Here is a 15,613-nt window from a genome sequence, read left to right on the forward strand (position 1 = left end):
TCTATGTTATGGTGATTAATATATTAAATTCTTATTATCTAAATAAAACAAAAAAATAACAAAAAAATAACAAAACAAAAAAAAAAACCCAACAAACCACCTATTGATTCTGCTCCTAGAATTTCATGGTCTCCTTAGATTTCATGGGTATCTGTTTCCGACTTTAATTCATCTTTTTTTTTTTATAAATTGTTTAGATTGATTTTCAATTTTGGGGGTTTTTTTGTTTAGATTGATGATGCGTAATTTTAGAAATTGAATCTTTGGATGTAATTTGTGTGAATGTTCATATATGAATGGAAAAATTACTCCGAAGAAAGAAAATAAAAATGACATTACAGTGAAAAATATAAAAAGAAAATGAAAGAAACAAAAGTGTAAAGAGTGAAGAAGAAATAAATAAGAAAGAAGAAAAAAAATGAGGCTGACAGCGAAAAAAAAAAATAGCACAAGGGAGGAGCGATTGTGCAATATTTTAGAAACTACGAATAGATTTTTTAAAATTTTAAAACTACGGGAGTTTTCAGCAAATTCTAAAAAACACATGGAGAATTTTTGCTCTTTTGCCTATTAGTAATTTTAAAACAAGAACTAATATATAATTAAAAGTATTTCAAATATGTATTTAATTATTTTAAAAATTTGTAGATAATAAAAATTTATAATACAAATATATAAAAAATAAATTTATTTATTTATGATTAATATAAATTAATTTTATAAAATATGAATAATTTTAAATGTAGATAAAAATATTAATTTTTTGATAAGAGATAACAATAAAATAGTTTTAAATTAGAGAATTGTTGATGGTGCAAATCTAAATCTCATGTTGGAAGATCGAATAAAAGAACCCACACTTTATAAGTCTCACATGAACTCTACTAGTATGAGAAAGTACAAAAACAAATTCGTGCGAACTCGATCAAAAATGGATAATATCATACTAGTGTTGAGTTGACTCAATATTCACACCTTCAATAAATGAATATTTACGAGTAAACCAATAACAAATTCTAGTAATAATTATTAGGAATAACTTACTCGATAGTTTTAGGATATGCTAAACGAATGACTATATATTGAACCTATCCAAATTTTACAAGAATCATCTATTTGCGACTAATGATCATAACTATCGAATTCTAAAAAAATGATGCATTCTTTCGTATTTCAACAACATTGCTATCTTGAAATTTAAGCATAAACGAAAATGCAAAAATATCTATAATATGAATCAAAATAATAATAATAATAAAAAAATAATTTACACACACCATATGATAAAAAAAAAAAAATTTCAAAAAAAATAATTTGAATTTAATATTAATATTTGGAAATATTCTATAAGAAAAGAGATTGTATATATTTATAATTTTTCTCTTAATATAAGTTTGTTTGTTTTTATCAAATATATTGTTTAATAAAATTCATACATGTATCTCCTTTCGGTAACACTTGTTACTAATCTGAGATAGTATTTATTATTTTTTATTATATATTTAATTTTTTATATTTCACATATAAAAAAATTTATTCAAATTAATTTACAAAATAAAATTTAAAAAATTGAAAAAAAATAACAAAATAAGAATAAAAATACACCTTAATCTACTGTAAGTCTATACCTCTATATATCTTTCGCCCAATTATGAAGTCATGTTTACCGGATACATAAGAATTTAAGAGACATCTTATTAGTAAATAATTAAGAAATTATTACAAAATTAATTACAATATAATACAAATAATTATAAATTAAAAAATTAAAAGTAATTATTTTAATAAAAGTTAAAAGAATTATAAATTATAAAATTTAAAATATAATTAAAATATAAAATATTTCTCCAAAAAATAAAAAGTGACAAAAATATTATAAAATATGGAACTAAAAAAAAGAAAGTGTGACTTAATATATAGGACGAAGAAATATAATAATAAAACTAATAATGTCAACTTTTTTGTTCTATACAATTTATTTATTTTTTTAAAAAATTATTTATAATTTTAATTAGATTTTAAATTTATAATTTTTTAATATTAATTAAATTATATAATTATTTTTATTATATAATAATTATTTTTACTAATAAATTTTATAATTTTATGATAAATTAATTATATTTTACTTAAATGTTTACAAAAGAAGATATGGATAAGCATGAAGGTGGATTTTAACCGAACAACCCAAAAATAAAAGAGACTGACGTACGTTCGAGTCAGGTTCCACGTCACGTGAACGTGAGTTTCGGCGATATCGCTGCTAGAGTTGGGATCCCGGACCTCCTACCACAATCCGCCGTCTCACTCACACATCAAACAAGAACTGAACTGAACGGCCACCGATAGCAGTTTCCATTTCGTTTCTGCAAAATTTCCCAAGAATTCTTTGATGGCTTTGAGCCGCGAGCAGTATCTTTACCTGGCCAAGGTAGCCGAACAAGCCGAGCGCTACGAGGAAATGGTCCAGTTCATGGACAGCCTCGTGGCCGGCTCAGCCGCCGGCGCCGAGCTTTCCGTCGAGGAGCGGAACCTCCTCTCCGTTGCTTACAAGAACGTAATCGGCTCGCTTCGAGCGGCGTGGCGCATCGTATCCTCGATCGAGCAGAGGGAAGAGAGCCGCAGGAACCACGGCCACGTGTCCCTCGTCAAGGGCTACAGATCCAAAATCGAGGCCGAGCTCTCGCAAATCTGCGCCCAAATTCTCAAACTCCTCGCCGATCATTTGATTCCTTTGGCGTCGTCGAGTGAGTCGAAAGTGTTCTACATGAAGATGAAAGGCGATTATCATAGGTATATGGCGGAGTTTAAGGTCGGAGATGAACGTAAGGTGGCTGCTGAAGAGACGAAGTTGGCTTACAATGCTGCTCAGGTATATATACAAATACAGGGCTGTAATTAGATAATGTAACCTCTTGATTTTCTAACTTAGTTGCCTTTTTCGCTGTGATTAGAATAATGTTGAACTCGAGTTAAGTTATGGCTATGGTGAATTATCGATGAGTGATAATGTATGGTATTAGGTAAATTCAATAAGTGTTTTGGGAAGTTAAAATAGGTGGATTATCCTAGTTATAGATAAAGGATGTAGAGTGATGAGAAGTAGCCAATGATTGTTCAAGGATAAAATTCTGCATTCTTTCTTTGATCTTGTTCCATTCTTTTCTCCATATACGCAAGAAGGTGGTTTCAGAGTGCTTTCTGCCAACAATGGAGTGCGGCAGCTGTAAAAAGTATTATATTTGGTGGGCATTAGTATCAGTTGAAGATAAAGAGTTCAGATTTATTTAAATGTACAAAGTTATCGATAGGGATCTAAGCAGACTCTGGATTTTCGGGCTGATAAAACTTGGGGGTTTTTGACCTGTTTTTCTTATTTAGCAGTTTAAATGTTGACGGATATCTGTAGTCGAATCTCTCACCCAATTTAGGGTTGCTGCTTTCTGATTACCTTCTAATCTTCTTTCACAGTAGAGTTCCTGCCTTTGTGCTTTTGACTGACCTGTTGGAGACTTGGATGGTTTAACTGCCGTTATGGTGATTAGTTAAAGTCATAATTTGGGACATAACCATACTTTATCAAGATTCACTTGGAGCCTAAGTGTTTCCCAACTTGAACAATTGACTTCATTTAAGGAAATGAAATATAAATGCCGATTAGGATGAACACAGTTGATTTTGTGATTATTAGTTTAATTACCATATGAAGGGACCAGCAGATCAATTCAAGGTGATGGCAAACCCTTTATGTGTATTTTTATATCACTAAACTTCGTTGCATTCAGATTTTAAATAAGATTTGAAAACTCAATCTTCCCATTTATGTATATATGTCTCTTTCTTAGCACAGTTTCTTCACTAAGAACATGGATTAAACTTATATGACAACGTAACAGCATTTAATTTGCAACGTTTGATATTAGGTTTTCCAATGGAATGGAGAAAGTGAATATGCTTTTCATGTCTGTTTGTGTTGCTGTTCTAACTCATGACCATGTTTCCTTTATATAACCAACAATGAACAGGACATTGCACAAGCTGATCTTGCACCAACACATCCTATACGGTTGGGATTGGCATTAAATTACTCAGTTTTCTACTATGAAATCTTAAATGCAACAGAGAAAGCTTGCAGCTTGGCCAAACAGGTTAGTTAATCTCACATGCGGTGTCGTTTGATAATTCTTGTCGTTTTACTCATTTATGCCTTTTGTTTGGTAAACATTTGTTCCCTGTTCATTGCTTCTTTATGTTGAATAACATCAAGTATTCCTTTCATTGATTTAATGTTATTGATTGTGTGTTAGTGGACTAAGTTGCATTAACTAACTTAGAGCATCTTCTTCAAAGCTCAATTTCATTAGTTCTTTTTTGAAAGGCATGGTGTTTGTAATGTACCCTGTTAACATCTGTTCCCGGATGAACTGAAAGTTAATCTCGATATGTTTGGTTCGCTCATGTAATACTAAAGTAGAAGTAAAATGAATCATAGCTTGACAATATAATTTTATTTAAGGGTCATTTTATGCACCCAAATAGCACCTTTTTTTCCGGGTAAAGTGACCGTCAATCTCGACATATTTGATTTGCTCGTCAAATACTAGATAAGAAGAGAATATATTGTTGTTTCACAATATAATTCCATTTAAGGGACATTAATGAACTTAAGTTCTCTTAGAGTAAGTGCTTGATCCAAATAAGCTCACATTTAGTTAAGGCCATAATTCGACAATGAGGTTTATGAGCCGATAGAGAAACTACATTTACTTTTACTTTCCCATGAAACAAGGTTGTCTCCAACAAAGTACAATATCCAGTTAAGGCCATAATTCGACAATGAGGTTTATGAGCCGATAGAGAAACTACATTTACTTTTACTTTCCCATGAAACAAGGTTGTCTCCAACAAAGTACAATATCCAGATGTAGAACACTTATCATATGGTCAGAATGTCCAATGATGTGATTATATCCTTGATTTATATATAGCAAATCCATCCCAGTGAGTGGTACGTGGCTATTGAAGAACTTGTTGACGACACTAACAACATGGATAAATGTTAGGGTGAGTGACAATAAGATAATTCAACTTACCAATTAGTCGTCAATCGCAGCCAATATATGTTAGAGGATCCCCTTATCAGGAAGAAGTTTGTTAACATCCATAAGAGAGCTTGCAGGCTTAAAGTCTGTAGTGTGTTTCTTCTAGCATATTCGAAGCATAGTTTCCTTGTGAAATCACAAGGCCTTCAGTTGATGAAGGTCTACAATGCCAAGAAAATATGTAAAAGTGGTCCCAAGTCCTTATTTTAAAAATATTGGAATAAACGATGCTTGAGAACTCATATTCCATCTTTCTCGCTACCAGTAATGGCAATATCAACAACATAGACAATAAAATATTACATGGGTCAATACTAGTATGCCTATAAAAGAGTAATTTTATCCACATTTAGTCATTCCTGAATCGTAGCACTAAATCACCTTAACCAAGCACGAAAAAACTGTTTTAAGATATATAGAGAACGAGAAGCTTACACACAACACTTAGACTCCCTGTAGAGGCTGGGCAACAAAGCTTGGTGGCTATTCAAATTCTTTTTTTCCTAAAAAAAATATCACATCAAACAATTACTTTTCTGTTTTTTATATTATACTACAAATTTATTTTACAATCAAAAGATCACATCAACCTCTATTTATATCACATCAAACAATTATTCAAATTCAACTTTTTACTATTAAAAAATCCAAACCCAAAAACTAAAACCCACAAACAAACACACCTTTAATGTCCAACTAACAAAAAGTCCACCCTCTATACCTACAAGAGAAATAAACAAGCAAACATATGACATGTAGGTCATTCGGCAAATGGTGTTGGTGTAATCCTGATCATAAATTTGAATGAACCCTTTGGCAATCAAACGAGCTTCAAGACGATCAAGCTTGCCATTAGGACCAATGTTAATAGCATAAATCCAATGACATGCAATTGTAGATTTATCTCAGGGAAAACAAACCAACTCTCAAGTACTATTTGCATCCAAGGCAACAATCTTATCCGCCACCTTAACCAAGATGAGAAATAGTCTACGAGATAGTCTTGGGAATAAAAATTGACTTTGATGTAGCCACAAAACTATAAAAAAAAGTGGACAAACGGTTAAGAAATTATAAATAGGATTTTATAGTGGAAAATCTATCTATTTGAAGAACAAACAAAGAAAAGTTGTTGGATGCTGAAAGGGGTGGGACCAGCGATTAGTTGGAGTCAGAAAGGAATGGGTAGGAACATGATGGGAAGATAAAGAAAGATGTCGGGGATGATGCACTTGGCGAGGAGGTGAAGAGGAAGGAACAACAAGTGGTGAGTATGGGATAGGGAGAACAATCAACATAGTAGGAAAAGATGGGGAGGGATAATAGAGAGGTGAGCACATCAATAGAAATGATATATCGACCTTGAATAGATTAGTAGCAAATGATCCCATTTGAACCCTAGAGTATCTAAGAAAGACATATTGATAAAAAAAGGCATTGAGAGCATGCACATAAAGTTTAGTAGACCAAGAGTGATTATGAATAATACAAGTACACCCCAATAATGGAAGCAGACACTAATGAGGAATCTCATCCCGAAGGATGGAACAAGGCATCTGATTGATGTGGTAAGAGGCATTTAGTGTGTTGACCCAACCTTTTTTTAGTGACACGATTCTCAATTAATATTACTAAAAAATATAATATATACATATATTCACACAATGTCTAAAAATATATACTCTTCACTCACATAAAGTCATTAACTAAAAGCAAAATATTAATTTTTATATTAACAACACGCTTCTAATATCTAACACTAATAATACATCTATCAAAAAAACACAGTGAACATACCCATTAAGTACCATGTCAACTCAAACTGTATGGTTCTTACTGAAAATGCTATTTTCCTGAAGAGTATAGGCACAAGAAGATTAATGGATGATACTGTGAGATAGTGTGTATTGGGACATAGAGAAACATTCAAGAGCATTATCCCTTTGTAAAATTTTGATAAGCAAGTTAAATTGAGTTTGAATTTTAGCATAAAATGAAGAAAAAACATAAGGGTTATTCAGAATGAGTTCTCATTTAAGTAAAACCAGCCTGAAAAATCATCCACAAAAGGGACAGTTATTGAACACATAAAAACCCAATGTAAGACTAGGATACAATATATCATAGTAGACCCTATCAAAGGGTGCAAAAGCCTGAGCAAAACTTCCTAAGGAAATGAAGCAGCTTCCTAGGCGTAGAGGAACCACACCAATCCATCCCGAACTTGGTGGTTAAACTCTACTGCGGTGACGATACTGTAGGAGAGGTCCTGCGGAAAAATAGCTCGACGCCAGGATGATAAAAGGCTTAACACCTCTCATTCCTGATTACCAAGTTGACAAGACCCACAATTGAAACATGACAATAAAGACAAATGAGAAGCTGTGCATTTGAATTTAGACGGACAAAGATGACCAAAACGCTGGTGAAGGAGGGAAGAAAGAATCAACATTAAAAATGATAGAATAATCTAAAGATTAAGTTAATCTACTGAAAAAAAATAATACTAAAAGACATTGATCCGTCCTAGTTGGCAATTCTAGATAAAGAAAGAATAACATTAAAAGGAAGAGGACAAGTTATACTAATAATGGCTCTACGACCATTAGCCAAAGTAGCAATGATAAAGATTTAGATAGATGAAATGAAGAGAAAAGAAAAGGATAACCATGTATATATTACCAAAAGCCCTTGAATCAAGAATTCAAGAACGTAATGGACAAATATGAGACACGCTATAGGGCCATCCAAATGAGAGAAACAAAGGCAATAAGTGGGGAGTAGATTACTTGGATGCCTAGTACTCAAGGAATGCTTCATCTTCAGATCCACCAATCACCATAGTAGGAGAATTGTTTCCAAGAGGTGGAGGTGGATCGACATAAACTATGTGAGTTTGAGTGGGGTGCCTATGCAACTTGTAGCATCATTCCTTGGTATGACCTTACCAATTGCAGTGAGTACAATAGGGATGAAGGTTGCAACCCTGAGTATAACACGGCTATCCGTGGCTTTCTTAGGGCCTAATATAGATACCAATGCAAGATTACCACCATTTATATTAAAGTCCAAAGACAACATAAAGTAGATGAATATAAACGTCATTATATGATGGTATGATGAAGCTTAGTAGAATCTGATCACAAACCAAGACAATCTAGGTTGAAGACCGGTAAGAATGCACACAATAAAGAATATGTCTCGTTGTTTAAGTTAAATCAACTGATAGACCAGCCTAGTGGAAGAAGACTATTAGAGTTAGCCTTGATGGACAACATTTGTCCCCAAAAATTTAAACAAAGATGAGGCATATAAATGAACATAAGTGGAAAGTGTAGGCTGCGGCAGCAGCATGCAAAAAAGATGAGGACATCAAAGGTGGTATGCGAGGAGTCGGCAATGGCAGCTATGGTGACAATTGTGTGCAAAGGAGACAACAAAAATGTGGGTTTGAAAGAATTGGGTCGATTTGAAAGTTAACCCTTCAACTTTGGCTTTAATACCATGTGAAGTTAATTATGCAAAAATTGATGACGTCTTTAGTTGGTAATTTTTTATTTTTGGATTTTAGTTCTTGGTTGGGATAGTGATTTGAATGTGATATTTTACCAGAGAAAACAATATATTTTTATAGGGAATTTAGAAAAAAAAATGAAAAAAAAAATCCAAGTGAACAAAGCATAAATTTCTATAGTATATAAAATACGTATAATTAAGTCCAATGTGCTTAACCTTGCTATTATCTAGCAATTATTATCTAACAAAGTCTATTGTTTTTCGGTAATCTAATATTACCATTCTATTATAAAGCTTTTACTGAAATATTGTTTATATAATGTTTTATGTTATTGAACATGTTTGTGGATGTATTTGAGAAGCTATTTTTCTTAATAAATTGTTTATATGGAGACGATCAATTTATTTTGTAGTTATGTCATCATCTAACTGAGTGTATGCTAGTAAGTAGCTTAATTATGTCTTCAATAATAAAGCTTTTATTGGAATACTGCTTCTATATTATTTTATATTTATTGAACGTGCAGTTTGTTGATGTATTTAAGATGTATTTATTATATTGATGTGTTGTCGCTTAATAAATTACTATATATGCAGATGATTAATTTATTTTGTTGTTATATTATATATTGCATACATATTTATGAAATGCTGACACAGACTATAGAAGATAAATTTAGTTAGGATTCATTAAATAAAGTCAGCACCAGATCTGCTTGTTCAGTATTTTACTCTCAAAGCAGTTGTCAAACGAAGTTATGTAATGCAAAGGAATTTTAGAGGGTATTACTCCCTTCGTCCCACTTCTCATGTCCACCTTTACATTTCAGTCCGTCCCACTTATTTTGTCACTTTTCTTTTTTGGAAAAGAATTATATACTTTAATTTTAGTTTAAAAAATTTAATCAATAATTTTTTTTTATTTTAATTATACTAATCAGTTATTTTAATTTTAATCTATAATTATTTTTATTATAAAATAATTATTTTTATTAATATATTTTTAATTATTTACTAATTATACCCCTCCTAAATTTTCGTGTCTATAGTAAAGCGGATAAAATATCCGGGACGGAGGGAGTATTTGGTATTTTATTTCCATGTTCTTTCTTCTTCCAAGAAAGTGGTATCAAAGTCATATTTAGCTAGTGTGGTGTTGCTATAATTGTAGCCTTGTGTTGGTGTAATAGGAAACTTTCAGCTGAAACTGTTCCACTGCTTCGTAGAAATCATTTGTTGTGTTGTTGTGGCTCGTGTCATTGGAAATATTCATTTTCCTTCTATACCTCAATGGCTACTAATTATGACGTTGAAGATGTGTGCTGATGCCCTATTTTATTGTTCCACAATAATTTGTTTGGAAATATTCATTTTCCTTCTATACCGCAATGGTTACTAATTATGAAGTTGAAGATGTGTGCTGATTGTGCTGCTGCCCTATTTTATTGTTCCATAATAAATGTTGTTGTTTGCTGCTTGCCGTCAAAAGTAGCTAATTTAGAATGCCAAAATCCTCATGGCTCCTTTATTTGAAAAAGAAGTCATCAACCTCAAAACCCTAGTAACCCTCTTTTTAAAGTACTCTTAGTAAACCATACTTAATATAAAATAAGTCCACCCAAGACATAACAAAAATTTGTAAAATCAGGCTAATAAAAGCCTAAACCCACGAACAGAAAGCCTAAGCCTGTCCGCTCACAAATATATAACTAATGGCTCCTCTCTCTCTCTTCTTGCTTCTGCTCTTTATCACAGCCATATATTGTGAGACTGCCGAAGATATAAAGTCTTCCTCTTCCTCGTCGAAGGACCAAGGGGTGTATGAATCTATCAAACTCGTATGGGTCTGTTTCTTTGAGGTTTTCTGTGGGTTTTAGGTTTGTGTTTTGATTTAAATATTCCTTTTATGTGATGGTTTGTGAGATGAAATATTGTGTATTTATTGGGGAATGTGTGGACTGAATAGGGAAGAACTTGAAAAGAAATCCCAAAGAAACAGAGCCTTAAAGATTGTTATCACATCGAGTTTGAACAAGAAGATGAAAAGCTATCAGCAGGAGCAGGGAAAAATTTGGTGAAATAAAGTTTAGAGTGAGAAATTAGCAAATAGGGAATTTAGATGAAATCTTTAAACAATTGGAAAACAACTGTGGAATTGGAAGGCATTAGTGGCAAGCCTGTCCAAAAGGTTAGATTTTCTATTGATAATTTTGTATCGCACAATTTCATTGTCCATAGATTGAGAAATATAGTAGACATCTCTGTTGCCACCAAATTTGCAAAATTTTATATTTGGGGGAAAAGGTCAATTTTAACAAATCAATCCTACTCGAGCCACGATCTTCAACACAACCAGCATTATCCCCAATGGATGAGGAGGAAGTTAGAAATTTTAGCTGTGTATATAGTGAGAAAGCGAAAAGAAGCGTTAATCTAGACAGATGCCATTCAACCTATTTTCTTTCTGCAATATATTCTACCCTCATTTCCCTTATAGCTTTAGTCAACAACATCAATTTATAGCAATTCCTGATGTTTTCAAGAAGGAAACTCTAGTTCATTCATTGCCTTTTCACTAACTTTGTTGTAATCAATACTGCTTGAGAAGTCTGATCTATTATCCTAAGAACCCACATTTGAGTATATCACAAGCTCTCGTTCATATTGCTCTTCATTTACTTTTTGGGTTCTCTTGGATGAATTAAATTTAAGGTTTCATTACTTAGTATATATGAATTTAACACTATAATATCCTGGTGGTTGTTGGTGGATATTAAGTTTGACGATGAAAGTCAGGCTATGCTCTTGTTATCCTCATTACCTGAAAGTTGGTCAAGAATAGTCACAGCTGTTAGCTGTTCAACTAAAACTTCTAAACTCACCTTTGAAGGCATTCTTGATTTAATCATAGAAGAGGATATACAGAGACGAAATTCTAGTGAAATTTCAAGCGCCCCGTTGAGCATGGAAATGAGAGACAGAAAGAAAGAAAAGGGAATGGCAAAGGACGATCAAATTTTAGAAAGAGGAGTCAGTCAAAGCCAAGGAAAGACATTCAATGCTGGAATTGCAAAAAGGACGGGCACTTTAGAAATCATAGCTCAAAACCGCCAGAGAAAAAATAAAAGATGAATGCCAGTACAAACAACTCAAACGATGAACTCATCCGCCAGAGAAAAAAAAAGTGAATGCCAGTCCAGACAAAACTCAAACAATGAACTCATCTATTGTGTTGAGAATTCAACTGAGTCGTGGATCCTGGATTTTGGTGCATCATTCCATGCTCATTTAGCACGAAGACAATGAACAAGTAACTTTGGTAAAGTTCGTTTGGCTAAATGCTCATCTCTATAGTTGGCAGCCTCATGTATGCGATGGTGTGCACGAGACCAGACATTGCTCATGTGGTCGGGGTTGTTAGTCGCTACATGTCCAATCCGGGATAAAACCCTGGGAAGCCGTCAAGTGGATACTAAGGTATTTGAAGGGTACTTCCGAGATGAAGTTATGTTTCAGAGGCAAAAATGTGATTCTAAAAGGATATTCCGATTTGGGTGGATGCAAAGAGACGCTTAAAAGCACTCAAGGTACATCTTCTCAGTGGGAGGAACTGCAGTTAGCTGGATGTCTAAGCTTCAGAAAAGTGTGACGCTTTTGACAACAAAAGCTGAGTATATGGCATTTGTTGGTTAGCAAAGAGTTAGTTTGGTTAAAGAACTTCCTCCTGCTGTTAAACTTGTCAAGAATCCAGTCTATCATGGGAAAACAAAGCATATTGAGATGAGATAACACTTCATCATAAGATTGATCAGTGAAATAATGATGAAGTAAAAGAACAACTTAGGCATTATGAATTTAGCATATATGTTCACAAAGTTATGCATGACTTTAGCTGATCTTCATGAGAAATGATGAGAAGACCGGGGCAATCATGTGAAGTTAGAATTTTATGGCAGTACAGTGGAACACAGATGTTTTGAAGCCTCCAAGTGAGATTGTTAAGTCTAGGCTTCTTTCGGGGTAGTTAACCCTAATGGGGTAATTGGAGTTCGGGCCCAATTTTCTGATTAACCCTAACCTAGTCTTTAAATGCTATCTCTTTTACTTGTAAAAAGTGCGCCTCCTAATACTACAGTAATAAGAGAAATTCTTGGTTGCCCCCGTGGACGTAGGTCAATAACCCTTATCGGCCGAACTGCATAATCCTTTGTGTTCTGTTTATCTTGTTTGTGTGTGTGAGTTAATCTTAACATTGCCACCCTCTTTTGTTGTTTCACAATAATTTCCTGTTGCCTCTTTCAGCCAAAAGTTGCCACTTCAATTGGTGGTGGCAACTTTGAGCATGTTTTTTCTTTCAATATCCTTGAGTCATTGACTAACCAAACACAATTACAAAAATTGAGCACTTCATATGAAGACTATACTTGGTCTATAAGATCGTTTTGCAAACACAAAATTGACTTTGAAAGAAGAAAAAATCAGTGGAGGCGATGTCCGAAGGGAAGGAATAACAACACTCAGTAAAACACTCAATAACAACATTCCCTATTCTACAACTATTTATAGAGTAAAAAACCTCGCCACTTATTTTATGCATTTAGAAAGATATGATTTAACACAATTCGCAAACAAAAATAAAGTTTAAGAATTGTTCAGTACATTGAATACTTCTTGGAATTGTGATAGGATCGGTGGTCCAACTTTTCTCGAGAATAATAAAGTAAAATATATGTTCAACCATATACATCTTCTTAACTTTATGATTTCTAATTAATTTGTTCTCCAAGCTCAAACATTAATGAAGTAATAGAAAGTGAATCAAGATAGCTAAGATGGAGCATGGATCTCTTTTGATGTACTTGTATGTGGCTTTCACGTGGCAGGCATTTGAAGAAGCTGTTGCAGAGTTGGATTCATTGGGTGAAGAATCATACAAGGACAGCACTCTGATCATGCAGCTTCTGAGGGACAATCTCACTCTTTGGACCTCTGATTTGCAGGTAGACAACTTTTACACTCGGAAATGATTTATTTTATTTTTACTTTTTTATGGATAGAATGTATAGGTTAAGTTTTTTCTTAGTTTCGCGCAAAACATCATGGTTAACTTTGTTACCTGCCGCCAAGCCCATGTAGATCAAGAGGTGAGGCATCCTCCGCTTGGGGGCTATGATCCGGGTTCGAACCAATAACCAACTCTTATGTAGGACTTTTGCTACCTCATATATGAATTTTTGGTAAAACAGTAGTGTCTTTAAATTAACTTAAGATGAAACAAGCATCGAATATAAAGACTAGATTGTAATGAGGAGATTTTGATGAGAACACTTACACGTATGTACTCTATTTGTTAACTTCAGATGAAACACTTCACTGTTATTAAAAACAATATGCAACATATGCTACCTTTTAGAATAGTTGGAAGTTGAATAGAAAAATTGAAATGAATTTTCACTTTTCGATATCTTTGGGGTCAATGCATGCAGGACCAAATGGACGAGGCTTGAGGCGACAATAGCTTTATCTGCTCCTTGTAGAGGTGGGCTTCATCAGTTCGTTGCCATAATATGTGTGTGCGTGTGTTTTTCCCCCTATGATTCACTGAAATACATGCTGACTGGTGTTGGGCTTCTAGTTTGTTTTGCACTGTTGTGATGCATAGAAGCTTATATAGGTTCTATGTTTTCACATTATTTAGCTTCTTTGTAAATCTCAGGAAGAATGATAATGCTCTCGCAAATAGGGTCAAACGACTGAATACTATTGTTTGTATGCTTCTTGAAGATTTCTCAGTACAGCTGAATATGTGATATGTTTGTCAACTTCCTCAAATTGGGTCAGTATACCAAACATGTGACTTGTTCATTCGTTAATCATTCTCTTGGAATTTGCCCTTGGTTGTTGTAATGTACTCGTTCTAATGGTTTGCCATGCACATTTTAATTTTCATTCTTGTCTAATTTTCAGGTTAGTTATTTGATTATTGTTCTCGACATAATAAATCTGGTTAACAAATAAAGATTTATTGTACATTGAATCAAATTTCCTCAGATTTAACCAGATTTCATTTTCATTTGTGTTGCTGTTGTTTGTGTTCTAAATTGCAGGTTTGATTGTTCAAGTTTATGATATCTTGGAGGGTGAATATGCATTTAGGTTGAAAAACTATCGAATTTTACTTTTCTTTGATGAAGACTGAGAGATCACTTCAGTTGATATATTTATATCACTACAATGTTCTATAATGTATATTTGTTATCAGGCTATCTACTACCGGTATAATTTTACATAATTATTAGTATGTTTGGTTGCCTTAGAATTTTTAGCAAAAATGGATATGGCCTAAAAACTTGATCCTTGACATTGCATGAAAAAGTTGGACCCAGACCTTAAAAATGGTGAATGATGAGACTCCAATCCCTTAATAGAAAACAACAATGAATCTGACCAATTTACCGCCGGCTTGGCCTTCTCCATCACCTTCTCGCCATTTCCAGTGCCGATAAGGTGAGAGTTGCCCAAATCATCGATTTTTTTCTCTCTTTTCCAAAAAAGATATTAAAATGGAATTTTCATCCATGAAATCAATGGAGAAGTGCGAGAGAAGATTCTTGCAACAAGGACATCCAACAAACAACTAGAAACTAGCTGGAGAAATCATGAACGGCGACGAGATGAAACCCTAAATTGTGATGAAGATGAATCGGAGTGATTGAATGAGAGAGAAATAAAAAGTGAGTGGTGGGTGGGTAATTGAATAATTGGCTGGGTAGGTAAATTAATTGGGTGGGTAGGGTTAAATTTAATTTTGGATTATTAATTTATAAAATGTATTTTAGGATTTGTAATTACTGGTGTTTAATGAGTGGTATTTTTGTAAATATATGAAAACATTGGGATAAAAATTAAGAAGGGTTTATATACTTCTTTTACTAAATAAGGTTCCCAAAAAAATAAAAAAGAGCACAAAATTGAATGACGGATGGAGTAATAAT

General features: G+C 33.3%; 1 protein-coding gene and 1 long non-coding RNA gene across 5 annotated transcripts; both read left to right on the top strand.

Moving 5' to 3' along the window:
• The first annotated feature begins 2,243 nt into the window (after window positions 1–2,243).
• On the top strand, window positions 2,244–14,869 carry LOC127248558 (14-3-3-like protein GF14 kappa). Of its 4 annotated transcripts, none has more exons than XM_051270949.1 (5): window positions 2,244–2,872; window positions 4,026–4,148; window positions 13,502–13,618; window positions 14,105–14,157; window positions 14,726–14,869. In XM_051270949.1, the coding sequence occupies exons 1-4, from the start codon at window positions 2,393–2,395 to the stop codon at window positions 14,123–14,125; spliced, it is 741 nt and encodes a 246-aa protein (XP_051126906.1). In that variant the 5' UTR covers window positions 2,244–2,392; the 3' UTR covers window positions 14,126–14,157; window positions 14,726–14,869. The 4 variants fall into 4 exon arrangements, 3 of the variants coding, with proteins under 3 accessions (XP_051126906.1, XP_051126905.1, XP_051126904.1); XM_051270948.1 differs by lacking the exon at window positions 14,726–14,869 and adding an exon at window positions 14,335–14,510; XR_007838119.1 differs by having other exon boundaries at window positions 2,245–2,872; window positions 14,105–14,454.
• Window positions 4,160–7,624, top strand: LOC127248559 (uncharacterized). The gene is made up of 2 exons (XR_007838120.1): window positions 4,160–4,736; window positions 4,842–7,624. It is a non-coding gene; the product is annotated as an uncharacterized LOC127248559 (long non-coding RNA).
• Window positions 14,870–15,613: the final 744 nt, after the last annotated feature.

The sequence above is a fragment of the Andrographis paniculata genome, unplaced genomic scaffold (genome assembly GCF_009805555.1).
Source record: "Andrographis paniculata isolate CXL003 unplaced genomic scaffold, ASM980555v1 Contig34END, whole genome shotgun sequence".
Taxonomy (NCBI): Eukaryota; Viridiplantae; Streptophyta; class Magnoliopsida; order Lamiales; family Acanthaceae; genus Andrographis; species Andrographis paniculata.